Source organism: Maniola hyperantus, chromosome 7 (assembly GCF_902806685.2).
Source record: "Maniola hyperantus chromosome 7, iAphHyp1.2, whole genome shotgun sequence".
In the NCBI taxonomy this organism is placed as follows: domain Eukaryota; kingdom Metazoa; phylum Arthropoda; class Insecta; order Lepidoptera; family Nymphalidae; genus Maniola; species Maniola hyperantus.
This window is the reverse complement of record NC_048542.1, coordinates 12,351,849-12,368,873: the sequence shown is the minus strand read 5'-3', so window position 1 is coordinate 12,368,873 and position 17,025 is coordinate 12,351,849. Positions and strand designations below refer to the sequence as shown.

The 17,025-nt window shown below is 37.1% G+C and overlaps 1 protein-coding gene across 2 annotated transcripts in view; it reads left to right on the top strand.

The window, feature by feature from the left end:
• The window catches only part of Apoltp (Apolipoprotein lipid transfer particle), a 55,584-nt gene that overhangs the window by 23,815 nt on the left and 14,744 nt on the right, over positions 1-17,025 (top strand). For both annotated transcript variants that reach the window (XM_034969900.2, XM_069499940.1), the window contains exons 26-49: positions 30-215; positions 654-823; positions 1,640-1,854; positions 2,776-2,938; positions 3,667-3,892; positions 4,120-4,224; positions 4,754-4,865; positions 5,625-5,771; positions 6,120-6,238; positions 6,659-6,856; positions 7,221-7,400; positions 8,022-8,120; positions 8,517-8,669; positions 9,249-9,455; positions 10,068-10,226; positions 10,720-10,955; positions 11,319-11,430; positions 11,980-12,150; positions 12,524-12,666; positions 13,138-13,243; positions 14,245-14,378; positions 15,108-15,309; positions 15,850-16,070; positions 16,812-16,947. In XM_034969900.2, coding sequence (XP_034825791.2) covers positions 30-215; positions 654-823; positions 1,640-1,854; positions 2,776-2,938; positions 3,667-3,892; positions 4,120-4,224; positions 4,754-4,865; positions 5,625-5,771; positions 6,120-6,238; positions 6,659-6,856; positions 7,221-7,400; positions 8,022-8,120; positions 8,517-8,669; positions 9,249-9,455; positions 10,068-10,226; positions 10,720-10,955; positions 11,319-11,430; positions 11,980-12,150; positions 12,524-12,666; positions 13,138-13,243; positions 14,245-14,378; positions 15,108-15,309; positions 15,850-16,070; positions 16,812-16,947 — 3,900 coding nt within the window. The remainder of the gene's footprint in view (positions 1-29; positions 216-653; positions 824-1,639; positions 1,855-2,775; positions 2,939-3,666; positions 3,893-4,119; positions 4,225-4,753; positions 4,866-5,624; positions 5,772-6,119; positions 6,239-6,658; positions 6,857-7,220; positions 7,401-8,021; positions 8,121-8,516; positions 8,670-9,248; positions 9,456-10,067; positions 10,227-10,719; positions 10,956-11,318; positions 11,431-11,979; positions 12,151-12,523; positions 12,667-13,137; positions 13,244-14,244; positions 14,379-15,107; positions 15,310-15,849; positions 16,071-16,811; positions 16,948-17,025) is intronic.

Sequence of the window (17,025 nt, the reverse complement as noted above, 5' to 3'; positions counted from 1 at the left end):
ACTAATATGTACCAAACTCTGCCTAACAGGTTAACGCAATGGGCATATGGTTTACGGGCGTGGATTTCAACATAGACGCGGTGTACCAAGATCAGTCTAAGACCAACCTGGCGTCTCACCGTCTGAAAGTGTTGATCAACAGCAGCCATTTCAAAGACATCGCAGTCGACGCCAAGTTTACGCAGGACAACAGACAAATCACTTTCATTGCTGAGGTAAAGTATTTAAATAGAACGTATCGTGACTAAAATTGATTAAAATCTTTGTTTATGTACACGGTAATAAGGTTCTATAGTACCGTACAATAAAACAATAGAGTCGGTTTTATTAATGTTACAACTGGTTCAGTTCGGAATGCCTTTCCTACCGAGAGAAACTCTGCGGCTGCTCTTTTCAAAAATTCAACTGACACTATTATGCCACAATACGTAATTTCAGTCCAGCACATTGCTTGAGCGAGTCAAATCCACACTCTTACCAATGTATGTATAAGTAATCTTGGATTTTATAATTTGTTTTTTGTACGAATACCTATAATTTTAATAGATTTGTAATACAAAAGAACTGATATACAAGTACTTACCCCTTATTTCATATCTTCTATACATTTTTCTAAAATTTAGTTACACTATACAAAAGTGTCGAAATTCCAGGGTGAATACAATGAAGATACGTACAAAGCACTTGTTCGATACTTACTGTTGTCGGATCAAAATTTCACGGCATACGGCGAAATAGACATCAGTGGTAAAGCCTACAGTTTGAACCTAAACGCAGATCTAAATAACAACACTAACATCGACATGGACATACATTTTGACCAGTAAGTATTATAATTGAATGTCAAAATTCTTTATTATAGGTATTCTTAAAATTGAAATTATTAAATTAGATTGAATTTCATTGCTCTTTTCAACACGTCTTTATTTCATTTCGAACGTAACTTAAACTCTATAGCAATGCAATGAAGATATTTTATAGTTTAAGTACTCCAAAACAGTTCGTATAGGTACGTCTGCTGATATTGAAATTTTCACTACCATAAATTATTATGGGTTATATACTGTTTCACTGCGAAGGCCCGTTAGGTACAAGTACGCGTCAAAATAATCTACATCGACCTTTTAGTAGGAGATAGCGGATTTGTAGAGCATTTTCTCTGTCGTTGAGACCGACAAAACGTCATATAGGTATGAGTGACAGAGAGAACGTTCTACAAAGCCGAAATGTCATTCTAAAGGCCGATGTGCATTATTTTCTGCCGTGTACTGTAAGGAGCAGATTGCGGGAGGGTGATAGTTGACATAAAAGTCAAGGCTCTCAAACTTATCTCTAGCCCTTCCGCAAGCCGTGTACGAGCTGTTTCAGTTAAGCGATACGCATACGGTTTTAAAGGGATTGAAAACTCCCAACTTCATAAATAAGTCAATTTAGAACCTCGGAAACTTAACGGTTAAAGGAGCGGACTGAAATTCAAAAGGTCACCGGTTTAAACCCCACCCGTTGCACTATTGTCCTAGCACAAGCTTTACGCTTAGTTGGAGGGGAAAGAAGAATATTAGTCAGCATAATAAACTTGCCTGGTATTCTTTTTTAAATGCTGTGCAACACGGATTATAAACGCTAAATATTTTTTTAGACTCCGCGATGTCCACGTATCGTACCAACGCTCGATAACACCTCGTCAGAAACGGCTAAGTGCTTCGCTAAACTGGGACGCTAACAGAGACCCCTCTCAGAAACTCAGCATAGACGCCAAGTTAGATCACAAGGGGGCCTGGCACCATGGCGGCCACGTCACTTTACATTATCCCGGAAGAGTTGTTAACGGAGAATTTGATTTCTTGTTGAAAGGTAAGTACGGCGCTTGTATAAAATTTATTCGTTAAATCCAAAATTGAATCTTCTCAGACGAAAATTAATCAATCAATCATCAGGTTAAAAACCAAACAACAAAATGATATGATATTTAACCTGATTGTGTTCGAAAACGCTTACTTTCTTAAGCTGAGGTAAATTGGCAATTGCATCACAGTTCACATAAATATATCAATATTTAATCAAATAATTGGTCCAAAATTGATTAGAATATTCCACTCCTGGTTGATTACTATAAACATGGTTAGAACCTTCAAAAGGTGGAAGCAAATTATCGATGCGAAGCTTCTTTGCAGATAGGAACCAAACTTGGAAAAGTTAATCCGCATCACAAACGCGGCAATGAAACGCACCTCATTGCTCATATAAGTGAACAAGATAGCGTACAGCTTCGCTTCTGACACCCGAAACTGTACTCTGTCTTGCTCACGGCTCCCAAGACATCTCACAGCTTTTTTAGACCTAAACTAAACTAATACGCTATAAGACTTATAATGATAGTGACGGCACTATCTCTAACTTTGCTTCCTTCAGAAAAGCGTGATTTCTAGTCAAGTCATTTTTGTATATATTTGACACTAGCTTATTCCCGCGACTTCGTCCGCGTGAACGACATAAATCTCAAACCTCAATTTTACCCCTTAAGAGTTGAATTTTCTAAAATCCTTTCTTAGCGGATGTTCTTCTTCTTCTTAAGGCTTTCAGTAGTGCCACACCGAGCTTAGCGGATGTTTACGTCAAAATAGCTATCTGCATGCCAAACAATCCGATCTGTCAAGTGGTTTGAATTGTGCGTTGATATATCAGTCAGTCAGTCAGCTTTTCCTTTTGTATATTATATAGATAACTAAGTTTATGTTTTGGTATTCCCACATATTATCTCTATACCCTGTTTAGATTGGTTCTGCGAGTGGATGGTCCAGATGGGCTGGGCGAGTCAAACGTCAATAATGTGGCGAGTGAAGGCTTACTCCGAGGTTCAAGATCAAACCGTATACGCCTTGCTGTCCAGCCTCAGCACGCCTTTCCCATTCTGGGAGGACACAAGTTTCAACCTTATGTGAGTAAGAGAGAGAGAGCTTTTTAAGCCACAAATCATAATAAATAGGGATCACATGAGGTGGTTCATAATTTCTTACCTAACTAAACGGTTTGTGTTAAGTAAAATGAGCACTAGATGACCATGAGCGAGATTGCAGCTCGCTCGGATTGCAATTATTTTTATACAAGGCATATTGTTATAAATCGAATAGTAGCCTCTTATTTCGTACCACCAAACAGATCGATAATAATTAACAGTACTTATGTCGAACCAAGTAGGTAATAGATGTTTAAAGATTTATTCCAATTCTACATTCTAATTGTTGTGAGTACATTGGCACCGATTCTGTTGTCTTTCTCTAAACTAAATTTAGAGTATCTGCTTCGTTTTCTTTTTAATATTGCTAATGAAGGACGGAACATAAGTTTTACATTTAAAGACTAAATTTTAGTGTACGCTACAAATTTAAACAATAGGCTCGCGACTAGCAGCTAAAGTCACGAAGGTTGACGGGTCTATTAAATTTAAAACTGTCAAACTGTGTCTATCCTTTTCATGTTACATATTAGTAAGAAGAGAATGCGAATATTCTAAAGTTTTGTTGTGTAACGCCCGTTAGTTCTCTTCGATTCGCTGAAATTATTTTTTCTAATTTAGAATCAAACAGCCTTTTTCACTTGGATAAACCCGTCTAAATTGGCTAATCTGAAATTACAAATGTAAGGATATGAAAATTTTCTATACAGGTGGCGATACAAAGACAACAAGCAAGCTGTCAACGGCAGTATGAACTGGCAGGACAATTTCCTCGCGTTCCATCTTCTAGCGGATTACCTGTTCACGACTACCAAGTTCTATGGAGAAATTAACGCCTCTGTTAACTCCACCATACCGACCTTGCCGAGAGCGGCTGCTATTGCAAAACATACGGTCGTTTGGAAGAAAAGCGCTGATACTTTGCTGAGTTTTCAGGTCAGTATCCAAAATTATTCTTCCAGCTTAATCTGCTGTAGATAGTCTTTTATCATCCATTTCGCCCATAGATTTTAAGTAACAAAGATATTAGTTTATTTTTATGCGAATATTTTTTTATACTTTTGTGCTCAAAACGTAATATGGTAATATTATGTTTTGAGCACAAATGATCGGTTAAAAGCATTTTAAGATAATTGATTGATTTGTAATATTTTGCTGTTTAGTACAATGAAGACGGCTTACTTATGATTAATTCTTCCTGGGCGATACATAAAGGACTTAATGAGAACAACGTCACTGGAAAAGTAGTCCTACTTACACCGTTCCCAGTGAGTACTGCCCTTATTTGACAATATTTTGTAAGGAACAAATCTATGCCTATTTTATCTTGTATTTTACTGTCGTATTTCTCAAATTGTACTAGAAAATAAGTGTGTATTTCATGAAATAGAATGCTCAAGAAATGAAATAAGTGCTTCAATGCGGCCCGAAAAATATCAGCCAAAACGCTTATTTCACTCGCTTTCGCTTTAGACTTATTGCTTAGGTGTTAAGTTTTATTTTAGAATAAATATTTATGTTGTCATTTGAAAAATGCGAATACTTTAAATTTATTGTTGATGACAAGGTCTTAAATACAAATATTTAATAATCGTTATTAAACCTTATGTTCAAGTGGTAAGGTTTATAATAAACTGAAGTTGTTGATATTGTAAAACTTTTTTTTACATTTCGTTATAAGAAATGTGTATTTGTGTGCAAACCAGACCACTTGAGCGATGTCAATTCGTTTGTGAGCCCTCGTCTATACCTTGTATTATATATATATATTAGTTAATAGTGTATTTTCATTACCAGGGTTATACAAAAGGATTTTTGCAAACTGAATTTATGTTTGGCCATAAGAGAGACATAAAAGGTGTTACCCATCTAGATTTGGAAAAAAAGGTTATGAAGATCTATGTTGACGGTACGTATTTGAACATACCACCAGTTAAAATTGTATCTAATCCGTTAAGCTTTAAATTGTGCACATATCCAAGTTGTGCACGAAAGAATGCTATTTCAATTCACATTTACGTGCGGGACGTACTCAAGAACGAGATGCGCGATGTTTTGGCAACGTTTTTTATTACGTAGTTGTTTTACAAAACTAATTACATTGAAGTATGCCTAAACGTTGTTAGTTTTGCAATTTTGTATTTTCTCATTATACGAGTAATTTATTAATTAAAAACATAAAATTTGCTCTAAGATACTGTTTCAATGGTCATAACTTTAAAAACCAATATAAATTTACTATCTTGTTTTGTGTCGGCCATAGATAATGCAGAAATGAATCGATATCTGGCTTATTTATATAATTAGACCATATTATAATATAGAAGTTTCAGCTTAAATAAACTGCGCGCAAAAGAAGTAAGAGCGTAACTTTGCAATGCCTTAACGGGGCTTCATGTAATCATGAAAGCAAATGAATAAATAAACGAGTAAACGAAGTAGTCCAATCTGAACACGAGGTGTATGACTGCACACTGTACAAAAACATCTCAGCTAGGCTTGTGTAATTAATGTTTAGTCTATGATCTGCGCAGACCGCAATGTTGCAACTTCAGGTTGTTACTGTTTCGCGATCACTGTACGTTCGTATGGAGTAAACGTATGTGGGGATAACCTTAAATCAAGTAAAGTCCATAAGTCAATAAGACATGTATAATTTTGTCCTCAGGTCATATGCGACGTATCACAAATTGCATGTTGGTGGTAAATGTGACGAGTCCAATCCCGCAGTTCTCGCAAACGACGGCTAGGTTCGGATTTGTGGAGCACGACAGACATCTGGTGGCCATGATAGTAACACCCAACTCTACTACCGGTAATATTTTATAATATCACTTTTTTTCTTTAACTAAACTCTATCCGCGGAAAGAAGTTAGTATAGCTTTCTGTCTCTGTTACGTTATCCCATACAAATTATGGAGACAAAAATCTCAGTGGGCGCTAACCATTTGGATACACCAACAAAATATCACAAAAAAATTAAAATGTGTTCATGAACAAATAATAATTAGTTTAAGTCCGTCATTAACTTGCGGCGTCACACATAAAAGTGTTATATCTTGTACGATGGTACGGAACCCTTCATGTGCGAGCCCAACTCACATTTGATCGGTTTTTTTTCGGTTTACGTTTTTGTTGTTAAGCCCCACATTTATTTTCACAGGTATTGAAGTACTATTAAAATTGTTATCGCTGCAAGATTTCCAAATATTTGGGCACGTGGCGTTACCTCTACAGTACCTCAATAGAGCTATGATAACTGCCAAAAGAGCTCCCGAAGAGGTACAGTATTATTGAATTTATTGAGAAAATCATACATACTCGTATTATTATTATCCGCATTTCACATTTGACAGTTTACGAACGTATTATTTATCACTAACGTTTAATAAATGACAATCATGACAAGTAAAAGGAAATCAACTTCTAGCCACACACAACTGTGGAGTTCCAAGGACGTAGCCAAACGTCAAAGTTCCGTCAAAAATACTATACATCTTGAAATACTCCCATAACACGCCTCTGTTTTTGAATTGGCACAAAGAATACCCATCCCTAAGTCGCCCTGATATTGTATACACTTTTGAGTATTAATTCATTTTTACGGTTACAAACGACAAGTAAAAATAATATTATAATCTCTGAAATGGGAACTTAAAAAAACAAAGAGTTCTTGAACCAGTTTAATTAATCTATTTACAGGTGGACTTCAGAGTGGGTTGGGGCTCAATGGACTTTGGTTTCACGGGCATTTGGCAATGGAAGTCTCTACTCGACTTCGTATATGTTTACAAACTTTACACGCCACTTGATGGCTTTGAGGAAAACGGTCTTGTCCTTAAAAATAGATTCAAGAAAGGACTTGATACAGAGCTGTCTATTCGACTTTCCAAACATAAGGCAAGTATATGACTAATTGGACTGAAATCCTCAAACGGTAAATAATTATAACCCTACTCTTGGAGCCGCTTTAGTTTAATGTACTCGTAACAATGGCATTTCTCTACCTACTTCAATGCTTCTGCAGTAAAAGCGTAGCTAAATTAACCTTTAAATAACATTTTTTGATTCTTGATATTTCTGTTGTGGGCTACACTTACGGAACTAAATTGACAGGTAAAGGTAGTGCCATCTTTTTCACAATTGATCCGCCATGAAAGCATTTTTAACTTAGATTTGTTTTTTGCCAATATCTTATGCCAAAGTTTTTTTTAAGCCTCAACAACCAAATTATTTCATTACTTGTCCTTTTCTATCCATGTAGTTCGGTATAGCCATCCTGCTCGTGGACAACGGCAAAGGTCTGCTGGACGTGATAAACGACCGCTTACAACACAAGCCTGTCAACCCGAACGTGTTCGTGGAGAACTTCGACACCGAAGCGAGCGTCACTTTGGACACGTTGTACTATCCTACCATCACCTTCCACGCTCATATGATGAAGGTATTTTATTAAATCGACCTTACAAAAAAGCTGAGGAAATACTCAGTCTTCTGATTAAATTTCTAAATACATACTACTCTATATTTTTCTGGACAGATGTGCTTTTGAAATGGTCCCAGAAAAGTTCCGATAACTTTGGTAAAGTAGAGGTTAAAAAGACATCCTAAAACGGACGTTGGTGAAATAGCAATTGTTGTATTTAACGCGTGTAAATAAATAAAAATTGAAACGATGTGGTGCTAATTGATCTTGTGTAAGTGAGATCGTATGGTTAGCGTTGCTCTTTCCGATTCGTTTCTTTATAGCGTTATAATTGGAAGAATAAAGGTATACTTTCTGCAACACTGTATTTAAGCCAATAGTGAGAGAACAGCTAATCTAGGGTAATTGACCATCATACTTTGTAGCTGTCAAACTTAAGTAGGTACTTGGCCAGACGCTTCTATTATAAATTGGTATATTCTAGGTCTGTTTTATTGTTTGTTTTAAAAAATTATAAAATTATAAACTATTATAAAATTATTCTAATGAATTCGTACACTTACAAATGTTCTGTTTAGCTGGCACAATGTCTAATTGATTATTTTTTTAAACAATATTAACTTGATTAAACTTTTTCAGTTTGATGGTCCGGATGAAGAGAATATATTAGAAGCAAACGCCACTTTACACCTGCCAAATAAAACACCTATTGTTTTGACAGACGTTTTTATATTAGAGGTAAGTAAAAACTTTCTTCATTTAAAGTCATAGTATAAGTCTCGCAAATTGCTATTGCGCTGGAACCATCATTAACATCAAAATGACCTTATTTTGACGACATTTGACGTATATTTAAGTAAAAATATACAATCAACTCGAAACTTCAGTCTAGTGCTGACGTCACTAAAAGTGTTAAATAGCGGATGAAAGTTTGTATATAACTACGAGAATTGGCGTTTGGGTTGGGCTTTGGTTTGTAGTAGTGTAAGTAGTGTAATAAATAGTTTCAGGATTTTTGGACATTCCACTCCCTTACTGATTTTCAAAAATTCCGCTCGAGGGAAGCCGGAGCGGATCATCTAGTCATTGAGAAAGAAAGTATTTCATGATTATTAAACTTTTTGTGTTTTACAGTCGTACACGGTAATGCAAAACACCTTAAACCTGGTCACACCATTCCAATCTGTGCAACAGTTGAAGTCTGTGTACACGGTGGATATCTCTATTGGGGAGAAGTTCAACGTCACTTGCGTCGCTTTGCTGTACAATGGCACTTATTGGCATGAGGTGAGATGTTTGAATAAAAATTTATGCCTGAATTGTGTTTGCTTGTCAACATAAACACACGCTTAAGTTCTATGTTGTAGTTAAAACGGTAATAGGTCAGTCTCTCAAATTGTGGAACACAGGTATAGCATCAGAAAATATAAATCCTGAAAGGGTTCTTTTCACACGTAAATTGTAAAAATGTAGGCGTTTTTACGTGGTCTTATTGTAGAATATAGGATCTTGCCACCAAAGGTTTTTATAATTAAACCTCGAAATAAGGTTTAAACATGTGTTTGAAAAGTCATATTCCTATATCTACTTGATGTAAAACTATAAATAGTTTTTAAAACAATGAAACAAATACTGAAATAAGGGTTTACAGATAACTCTTAGTTGAAGAATAGCATTCTTGTAGTGTTGTGTGAGATTACCCCACCGAATATCCATAGCACATAATGCTTTGAGTTTACAGCATATATTTCCGGTACAATTTGACACAAGATATTTAACTAGCAGATTAAAACTTTTCTCTCTTTCCCCCTTGTTTAAACCAAATTGCCCTGAGTAGCTAAATCAAAATATGATTCCTTCCAATAGATATCATATAAGATCTACTACGAGACAGAAAAGGGCGAAGATGACGCATATCTATCGTATCTCGCGTCCGTCGGTATCGCCACTCCCCTGGCCGTGTTACCCGCACTCGAAGCGCGCGTGTCCGCAAGATTGGAGGATGCGTTGTGGAAACTATCCGCTGACATCGCTATGCCTTCGTTCACTGTTACTGCACTCGCAAGACTTGAAGTAAGTAATAGTAATAATAATCCGTCAAGACTCGGTCCCTTTACACCTGCTTTATACCTGCTTTACACCTGCTTTGTAAATTTTAGGCTTATTATTATAAGCCTAAAATTTTCAAAGCATCCCTTTCGCTTTGAAATTTTCATGGCTCAGATGTAACAAATAAGTAGCGACACGGGTAGCTTATTAAATTTTCGTAGGGCTATCTAATTGTTTGTAAATAAAATATAGCCTATGTTACTCAGAAATAATGTAGCTTTCTACTGGTGAAAGAATTTTCAAAATCGGTTCAGTAGTTCCAGAGATTACGTCCTACAAACAAACATACAAACTTTACCTTTTTATAATATTAGTATAGATTATTTTTATACGTAATTTTATACTGATACTCTAATAGTAAATAAAAATTTCGTAAGAAAACTTACATACCTCGGGTAGTATTTTGGACAGTTTGTAGGCCAAATATAACTTTTGTAACCGACCTCAAAAATATTTCTCGTACATCTTTTCAAAAAAAGCGAATGTCTGGGTACAGTATCCTATTTCGACATAAGATTTCTCTTTTTCCAAACAACCTCAGCTTTACGTAATTCTAATTTAAAATCTTTCAAACAGCTGGACGATCCATTCGTAGAAACCTCTGGAAGCTTAAACCTAACCTCTGCTTACTTAGAAGACTACTTCATTAAGATGGAGTTTAAGAAAGATTTCTCAGATGTGGAAAATGTGGTCGGCGGTGGCATACAAATCCAACAGGGCAATGAGAACAACTATGTAAGTACTTAATTTTTTTCTTAAATGTTTTGCTACTTTACAATTTTCTTGGTACTTGCTACTTTCAAAATTTTTTGTAGTGTTCATTTATTTTATCGACAAAGTTATTTGAGCGCTGCAGCACATTCCTCTGAAAGGGATTCTTGTATTTTAAGTGATATTTATTGATTTCACTGTTTTTAAAAACGAAAATCATCTCATTTTACTTATAAAATTAGCATGCGAAAATTTCGAAAAATATCTAACAAGATAGAAAGGCTATGGCATTTTATTATGGAAGCAAAAAGTTTTTGTTCAATTCCTAATTTCTCTAACTTCTACAAATCTATGATAATTCTAAATGTATTATTACCCCTTTCATAATACTCTCTGCGGAAAAAGATAGCACTAGATTTAGATCTGCCAATTTAGAGATTGTGTATAACAGAATTTGCCACATTGTTTTGTAAAACAAACCATTTTGCAAACACATAATATTTTGATATATGTATAGATCTTCGCGGACGCAGTATGGCGCCCGCCGCCAAACCGTCACATCCGGTTCAAAGCGCGAGGCGCATTAGTTCCCGTGCTCTCACCGGCGGAACTTGCGTTTTTGTTCAGCGACGAGAATCACCGCCGGACCTTGACTGTTGACTTCAACACCGAGGACGATTATTACTCACTAAAGGCTGATCAGTGGCCGGCTTCGCTGAGTGTGGCCCTCAGCAGCCCTCATAGAGGTTTTAGGTAAGTATTCATTGCAAATTGAAGTGAAGTTTTTGATTTTTTGTTTGGGATAGGGAACCTACATGGCAAAAAATGAAATGAACGAACCAATGTGATGAAGAAATGTCCATATGACTAAACGAGACAGCTTCGCTTCAGTGTCCAACGACATCATAAGGCTTTTGTCTAATACTGAAACTTCATTATTTTCGCCATTGAAAAAATTCAGAATTATAATCCACATTATGCGCATATCAACAAAATATGGTAGAAAAATTGTTGCGTAGAACACGTACCGTGCGGTCGAATGCGCGTATGTAAATCACGTTAATTGCGAACGTAAACTATGTATAGATTTTATAATATCGATGGTTTTTAAAACAGAGCAATGAAAATTATCGGGGAATTTGACGGCGACGATATTCGCGGATCTTTTGTAAGAGAAGCGTCCGAGTATAGCATCACAGGAAAAGTTCTGAATCGGGATCCATTGGAGGTAAGACTTCAATATTTATGACCAAACGTAGGCAAAAATAGACGAGGAGAATAGGGATGATGACTATTAGTCAAATCAGCAACTATTTATCAAATGTCAAAACGCTTAGTATTCTATTTTTAAATAAAAATGGCGAGCAAATGAGTAGGCGACCCACCTGATGTTAAATGATTACCGCCGCCCATGAACATTTGCAGTACCAGAGGAACCACCAATGCGTTGCCGGCCTTTCAGAAATTTGCTGGTCCGCCCCTTGAATAACCCCATGTATGGTAGCTTGTATGAAATACATACTAGACGTGACGTCATACAATTTAACGTAATTTGACGTACTTTTTTAGTGAAATCCATAATTTAAAATTGTTAGCAAATTTAAAACTAAAAGCGGACGCGGATTTTACGTTTTATGGAAGATCCTCTATTTAATCATCCCTAAAAAATTTATTATATATTATATACTCGTTAGAATCTCCTACAGACTTACTTACAATAAACATAATTTGTATCAATTTCAGTCTGTAGTGATTTGAAGAGTTAATTTTTTCGCAGCTAACCCTAACCCTAGTGCCAAAAGGTCAAGGCCAGCAAGTGACAATCCGAGTGAAGTGTGAAACGTCCCCGACGGTGTACGCCATCACCGCGCACATCGTGGGCTCCGTGGAACTGACGATGCGCTCCAAAGTTGAGATGGAACAGAACTTTACTGACGTCTACTTTAAGGTATTTCTTTTACTATACGTGATGCCACAAAGCTCTAGTCTCCTCTACTATAACGGTGGGTTACATAGAATCGAATGACCGCACAATGAAACGTTGGCTATTGATAGCTGACGTGGTTTTCTAGAGTGTTTCCTTGGTATCATAACGTTAGTTTCATAAATTTTGATGATAATTTTAGTCGTCTTTTACACCTTTATTACCTGTTATAACCCAAAGCCACCATGATCCAAACTTCATAGTCGCAGATCGTTCCTCCCTGTGTTAAAAAACTTAGGTCTGGCACGTGCTGGCTCTTAGTCCACAAGGTATGGCTCGGTTTTTCCATATTGCAACATTTTTCGGTAAACAAAAATGAATAAACATGTGTTTTCAGGTGGATATGCCTCAAGTGAAGACCAAGGAGATGTACTTCAAGTCCCGCGTGGACATGTATCCCGAACTGCGGCGAGTGGTGACCGTACAGGCGGTCACGCCGCTCGAGAAGTTCCCCTATTTGAAAGGAGACACTGATTTTGTGTGAGTTTTACTATAAAATCGTGCAATAAGCTTAATTAACACTGCAGTATATATTTCTCAGGTACAAAAGGCTCACTCCGCATAGACGTTCCAGTAACTTCAAGACGTTCAAGTATGTAGCAATTCTTTTACGACGCAACAAAGTGCAATTCAGCTCAAACAGCGTTGCGTTCTAAAATTTACCAAAGCCTCTTGTTCTAGTGCATAAAGTCTTGTCTCTCTTTCTCTAAAGGTGAGATCTATAGAACGCACTCTGACTTAGCTTAGACTTAAAACAGAGTTAAAACGAGACAGAGCTTATATGCCTCACGTAAATCGTCTCGTTTTAACTCTCTTGTTGGTCTAGTAACTGGGTTATTCGGCTGCAGATTTTAAGAATTATTGCTATAAGGCAATACTTTTAGCCAGATAAAAATAGACTGTAACCATTCGTGTGGATTTTTATGCAATATTTTTTTTGTAAATAAACAGATTTGGACCGAAAAGTGGATATCTGCTATGCAAGTACGCGTTACCGAAAATGAAAGGCGATGGTGATCTCAAATGGAGTTTCCTACTTGGAGATTTGTATATCAAAGTGAGTATAATAATGACATTTTTGGTTCAAAGTTCAAACATTACGTTTCTTCTATTTATCCATATTACTTATCCATGACTACACGATTTTAATGAAACAATTGAGGATTTATCCTAGTATGACGTATATCTCTTATAATAAAATTATATTAACAGTTTTTCTGTACGTTGCACATCGAACAAACCACTGGAACTACTGAGACCAAACTTTTGCAGTTCGAAATTTTTAATTACTGTTCCAATTTTGATTGAATTTTTTATTCCATTATAAGTTAGACCTTGACTACGATAGTTTTTATTGATGCAGTCTAAGATGGAATCGGGCTAACTTGGAAAAAGTATCTTCTTGATCAACCCATCGCCGGCTCACTACAAGCCGCACATGGCCAGCGTGGTAGACTATTGCCAAACCCCTTCTCACTCTGAGAGGAGACCCGTGCTTTGTAGTGAGCCATTGATGGGTTGATCATGATGATAATGAAATTTCCAAATTTCACCTGCTAAAAATCGACTCCGGGACCTCCCATTTTGACGACCTCCCTGGCGCAGTGGTGAGCGCTGTGGTCTTAATAGTGGGAGGTCCCGGGTTCGATTCCTGGCAGGGGTTTGGAATTTTATAATTTCTAAATTTCTGGTCTGGTCTGGTGGGAGGCTTCGGCCGTGGCTAGTTACCACCCTACCGGCAAAGCCGTGCCGCCAAGCGATTTAGCGTTCCGGTACGATGCCGTGTAGAAACCAAAGGGGTATGGGTTTAATAAAAACTGCCATACCCCTCCCAGGTTAGCCCGCTATCATCTTAGACTGCATCATCACTTACCACCAGGTGAGATTGCTGTCAAGGGCTAACTTGTATCTGAATAAAAAAAAAAAAAAAAAAGACCACTGCGCCAGGAAGGTCGTCAAATACTGGTCCACAAAATACGGGCCTAGACCCAAAATTCACGTGGGTGAAGTCGGAAATAAAGTCTATAACCGTGATTTATGATCACCTTATATTTAAAGGCAATAGGACAGCAACTCGTGGAAACAATACAAAGAAGCGTGGACCTGGACATATACTTCGGTAACAACACTGATCCAGACGGACTGCCGAAGACCAACGCTGGATTCAGGATGGATTTAGACAGAGTTTGGCAGTAAGTTTAATGCCTCGAATAAAATTTAACCTACGACAAGCGCTAAACATACAGGACGCGGCCGAAAGTAATGTACATCGGCCTTTAGCATGACATTTCGGCTTTGTAGAGCGTAGTCTCTGTCACTCAGACCTATATGACGTTTTGTTGGTCTCAACAACAGAGACAGTGCTCTACAAATTTGCTATAGGTTATGCAAAATTACTAAAGGTCGATGTACATTACTTTCGGCCGCGTACTGTATTTACTTGAAGGAGAATTTTCGACTTTATTGTTATTTAAAGTCTGAAGTCAATGTCTATTCTACGTGTTTTTTTATAAGAATTATTACTATGTAACATTTTTGTATTCTATTTTCGTAACTTAAACTGTGAAAAATTGTGTATGTATGTGTATTTGTATTAGTTTGCGTGTGTGATCATGTGTGTATAGTATACATGAGTGTTGTGTAGATTTTGGATTTGTGTGTTCACACGCGCATATTAATTTCCTCATTTTTAAAATATTTTCTGTTTTGTGGTAGCCCTTAGATGCTAGCTTTTAATAAGACTACATTGCATTGTGGCTAATGCTGTTTTACATAATCTCTAAATTGATAGATCTAAATCTAGTACAATTCTCATCCACAGGGAGCATTCTAAAAAAAGAATTTACACATGTCATTTTAGTCAGTTAGAGATTGTGTACAAAGAATTAGCCTCAATAACATAATGCAACAATACTTTTCAGAATCGGCGCAAACGCATCGTTTGGTGTCATAATGCAACAACGTTTGAACTTAGTAATTAATGCGATACTGCCGAAGCCGAACGTAGATGTACACACGCTATCCATTGATGGCACAATGGGCAATCCGAACAAACCTGTACAATCACTGGAGGCATTGTATCGTACTGATGTTACCAAGATACGCGCCGGTATTAAGGGACAGGTAAGTTAGGAATCATAGCAATTGTTTAGTAGACATCAACCCTTGAATATTTTTTAAACAAAATTGTTTTAATTGCAATTGTCTAAAAATGCAAACTTCTAACAAGTAACTTTAACGTCAGTACTGTTATATATTCTGTGCTTCAACTAAGTATTATACAAAGAAGATATTATACAAAGAGAGAAGAACTATGGAAGTTCTGATTTTAGAAGATGTTTTAAAAGCGTAAAAACATGTCTTATTTCCTTGCCTCGTCTGATCTTTTTCTTTACCGGCTAAACATTTATTTCACACTAGATGATGCCCGCGACTTGGTCCACGTGGATTTAGATTTTTAAAATCCCGTGGGAACTCTTTGATTTTCCGGGATCAGTACAGGAGGGACAAGGACATAGGCAAGTAGCCTATGTCCTTCCCCGGTATGCAAGCGATCTCGATACCAAATTTCATCAAAAAAGGTTAAACTCTTGGGCCGTGAAAAGCTAGTAGACAGACACACTTTCGCATTTATATTATTGGTATGGATGTATTTTCCCTTAGATGATGACATTTGGTGAGAGTTTCGACGCTAATTCAACTATAACCTGGACGGCCAACTCCAAGTACAACGACATAGACAACATAGTGTCGTACAAATGGGACGTGAACGGCTCCAAGTACGTGGACTACACGTTAAACACGCCGCTCTATGAGGAGGAGCCGACGTTAACTGTCAAAGGATCGTATCAGAAGGACATGGTACATGGATATCAAGTTGTCAAGTAAGAGATAATTTTTAGCCGCTTACAAGCCGTGATAGCCTGTCGGGGGTTTGATCCTAGGCTCGTACCTGTAACTTATGAGTTATGTGCGTTTTGGGCAATTAAATATCTTTATTTATTAGCTTTAACGGCGGCTACGCACTCATCCGACCCGAGTCTGTGAAAATACGTTCCTGTTTGTTTTGTATGGGAGCTTATGAAATATGTCGTATATAATCGTTGGTATTCTCACGGATGACGGATAGAACTCTGATGACGGAAGTGCAGTGCGTAATTACCGTAATGGTGAAGGAAAACATCGTGCCGAAACATGCATGCCTGAGAGTTCTCCATATTGTTCTCAAAAGTGTTTGAAGTCTGCCAAACCGCACTTGGTCAGCGTGGTATAATCTATGGGCAAAAATCCTCTCCGGGAGGAGACTCGTGCTCTATAGCGAGCTGATATGGGTTGATCATAATGATGACGAGGCTTTCAACTTTATGATTTCACCTTAGTCACAAAGTTGGGGAACTGGAAGAAATTGTAATACAGTAAAATCACTACAAATTTTTATTGGCTACCACAGAAAACCCTAAGCAACCGTTGAACGCGTGCTTAAATTTAAACCTGACTTTTCCATACAAAAATCATCTATTTAGTCATCAGTTAATCTTGTTTCATTTTTGTAGTAAGCTGGTTAGCTTTTATCAGTACGTCAAATGTACGTTTCAGCAAAATCGATTGTTGACTTTATTTTTCAGAGGTCGCATGCACCGGCCTGGTAGTTGTGAAATAGGGGACATAGACGTACGGTACGGAGGGTTCAAGCATACGGACGGACACTTTAATGTCTCTACACCCTTCCACACTCTGCCCTGGCTCAAATCTATATTCGACGTAAGTTATTCGAGATTATTGATTTTGTTTTGCATATCATTGAACCCAATGTATCCAATTTAACCCAAAAAAAAATAG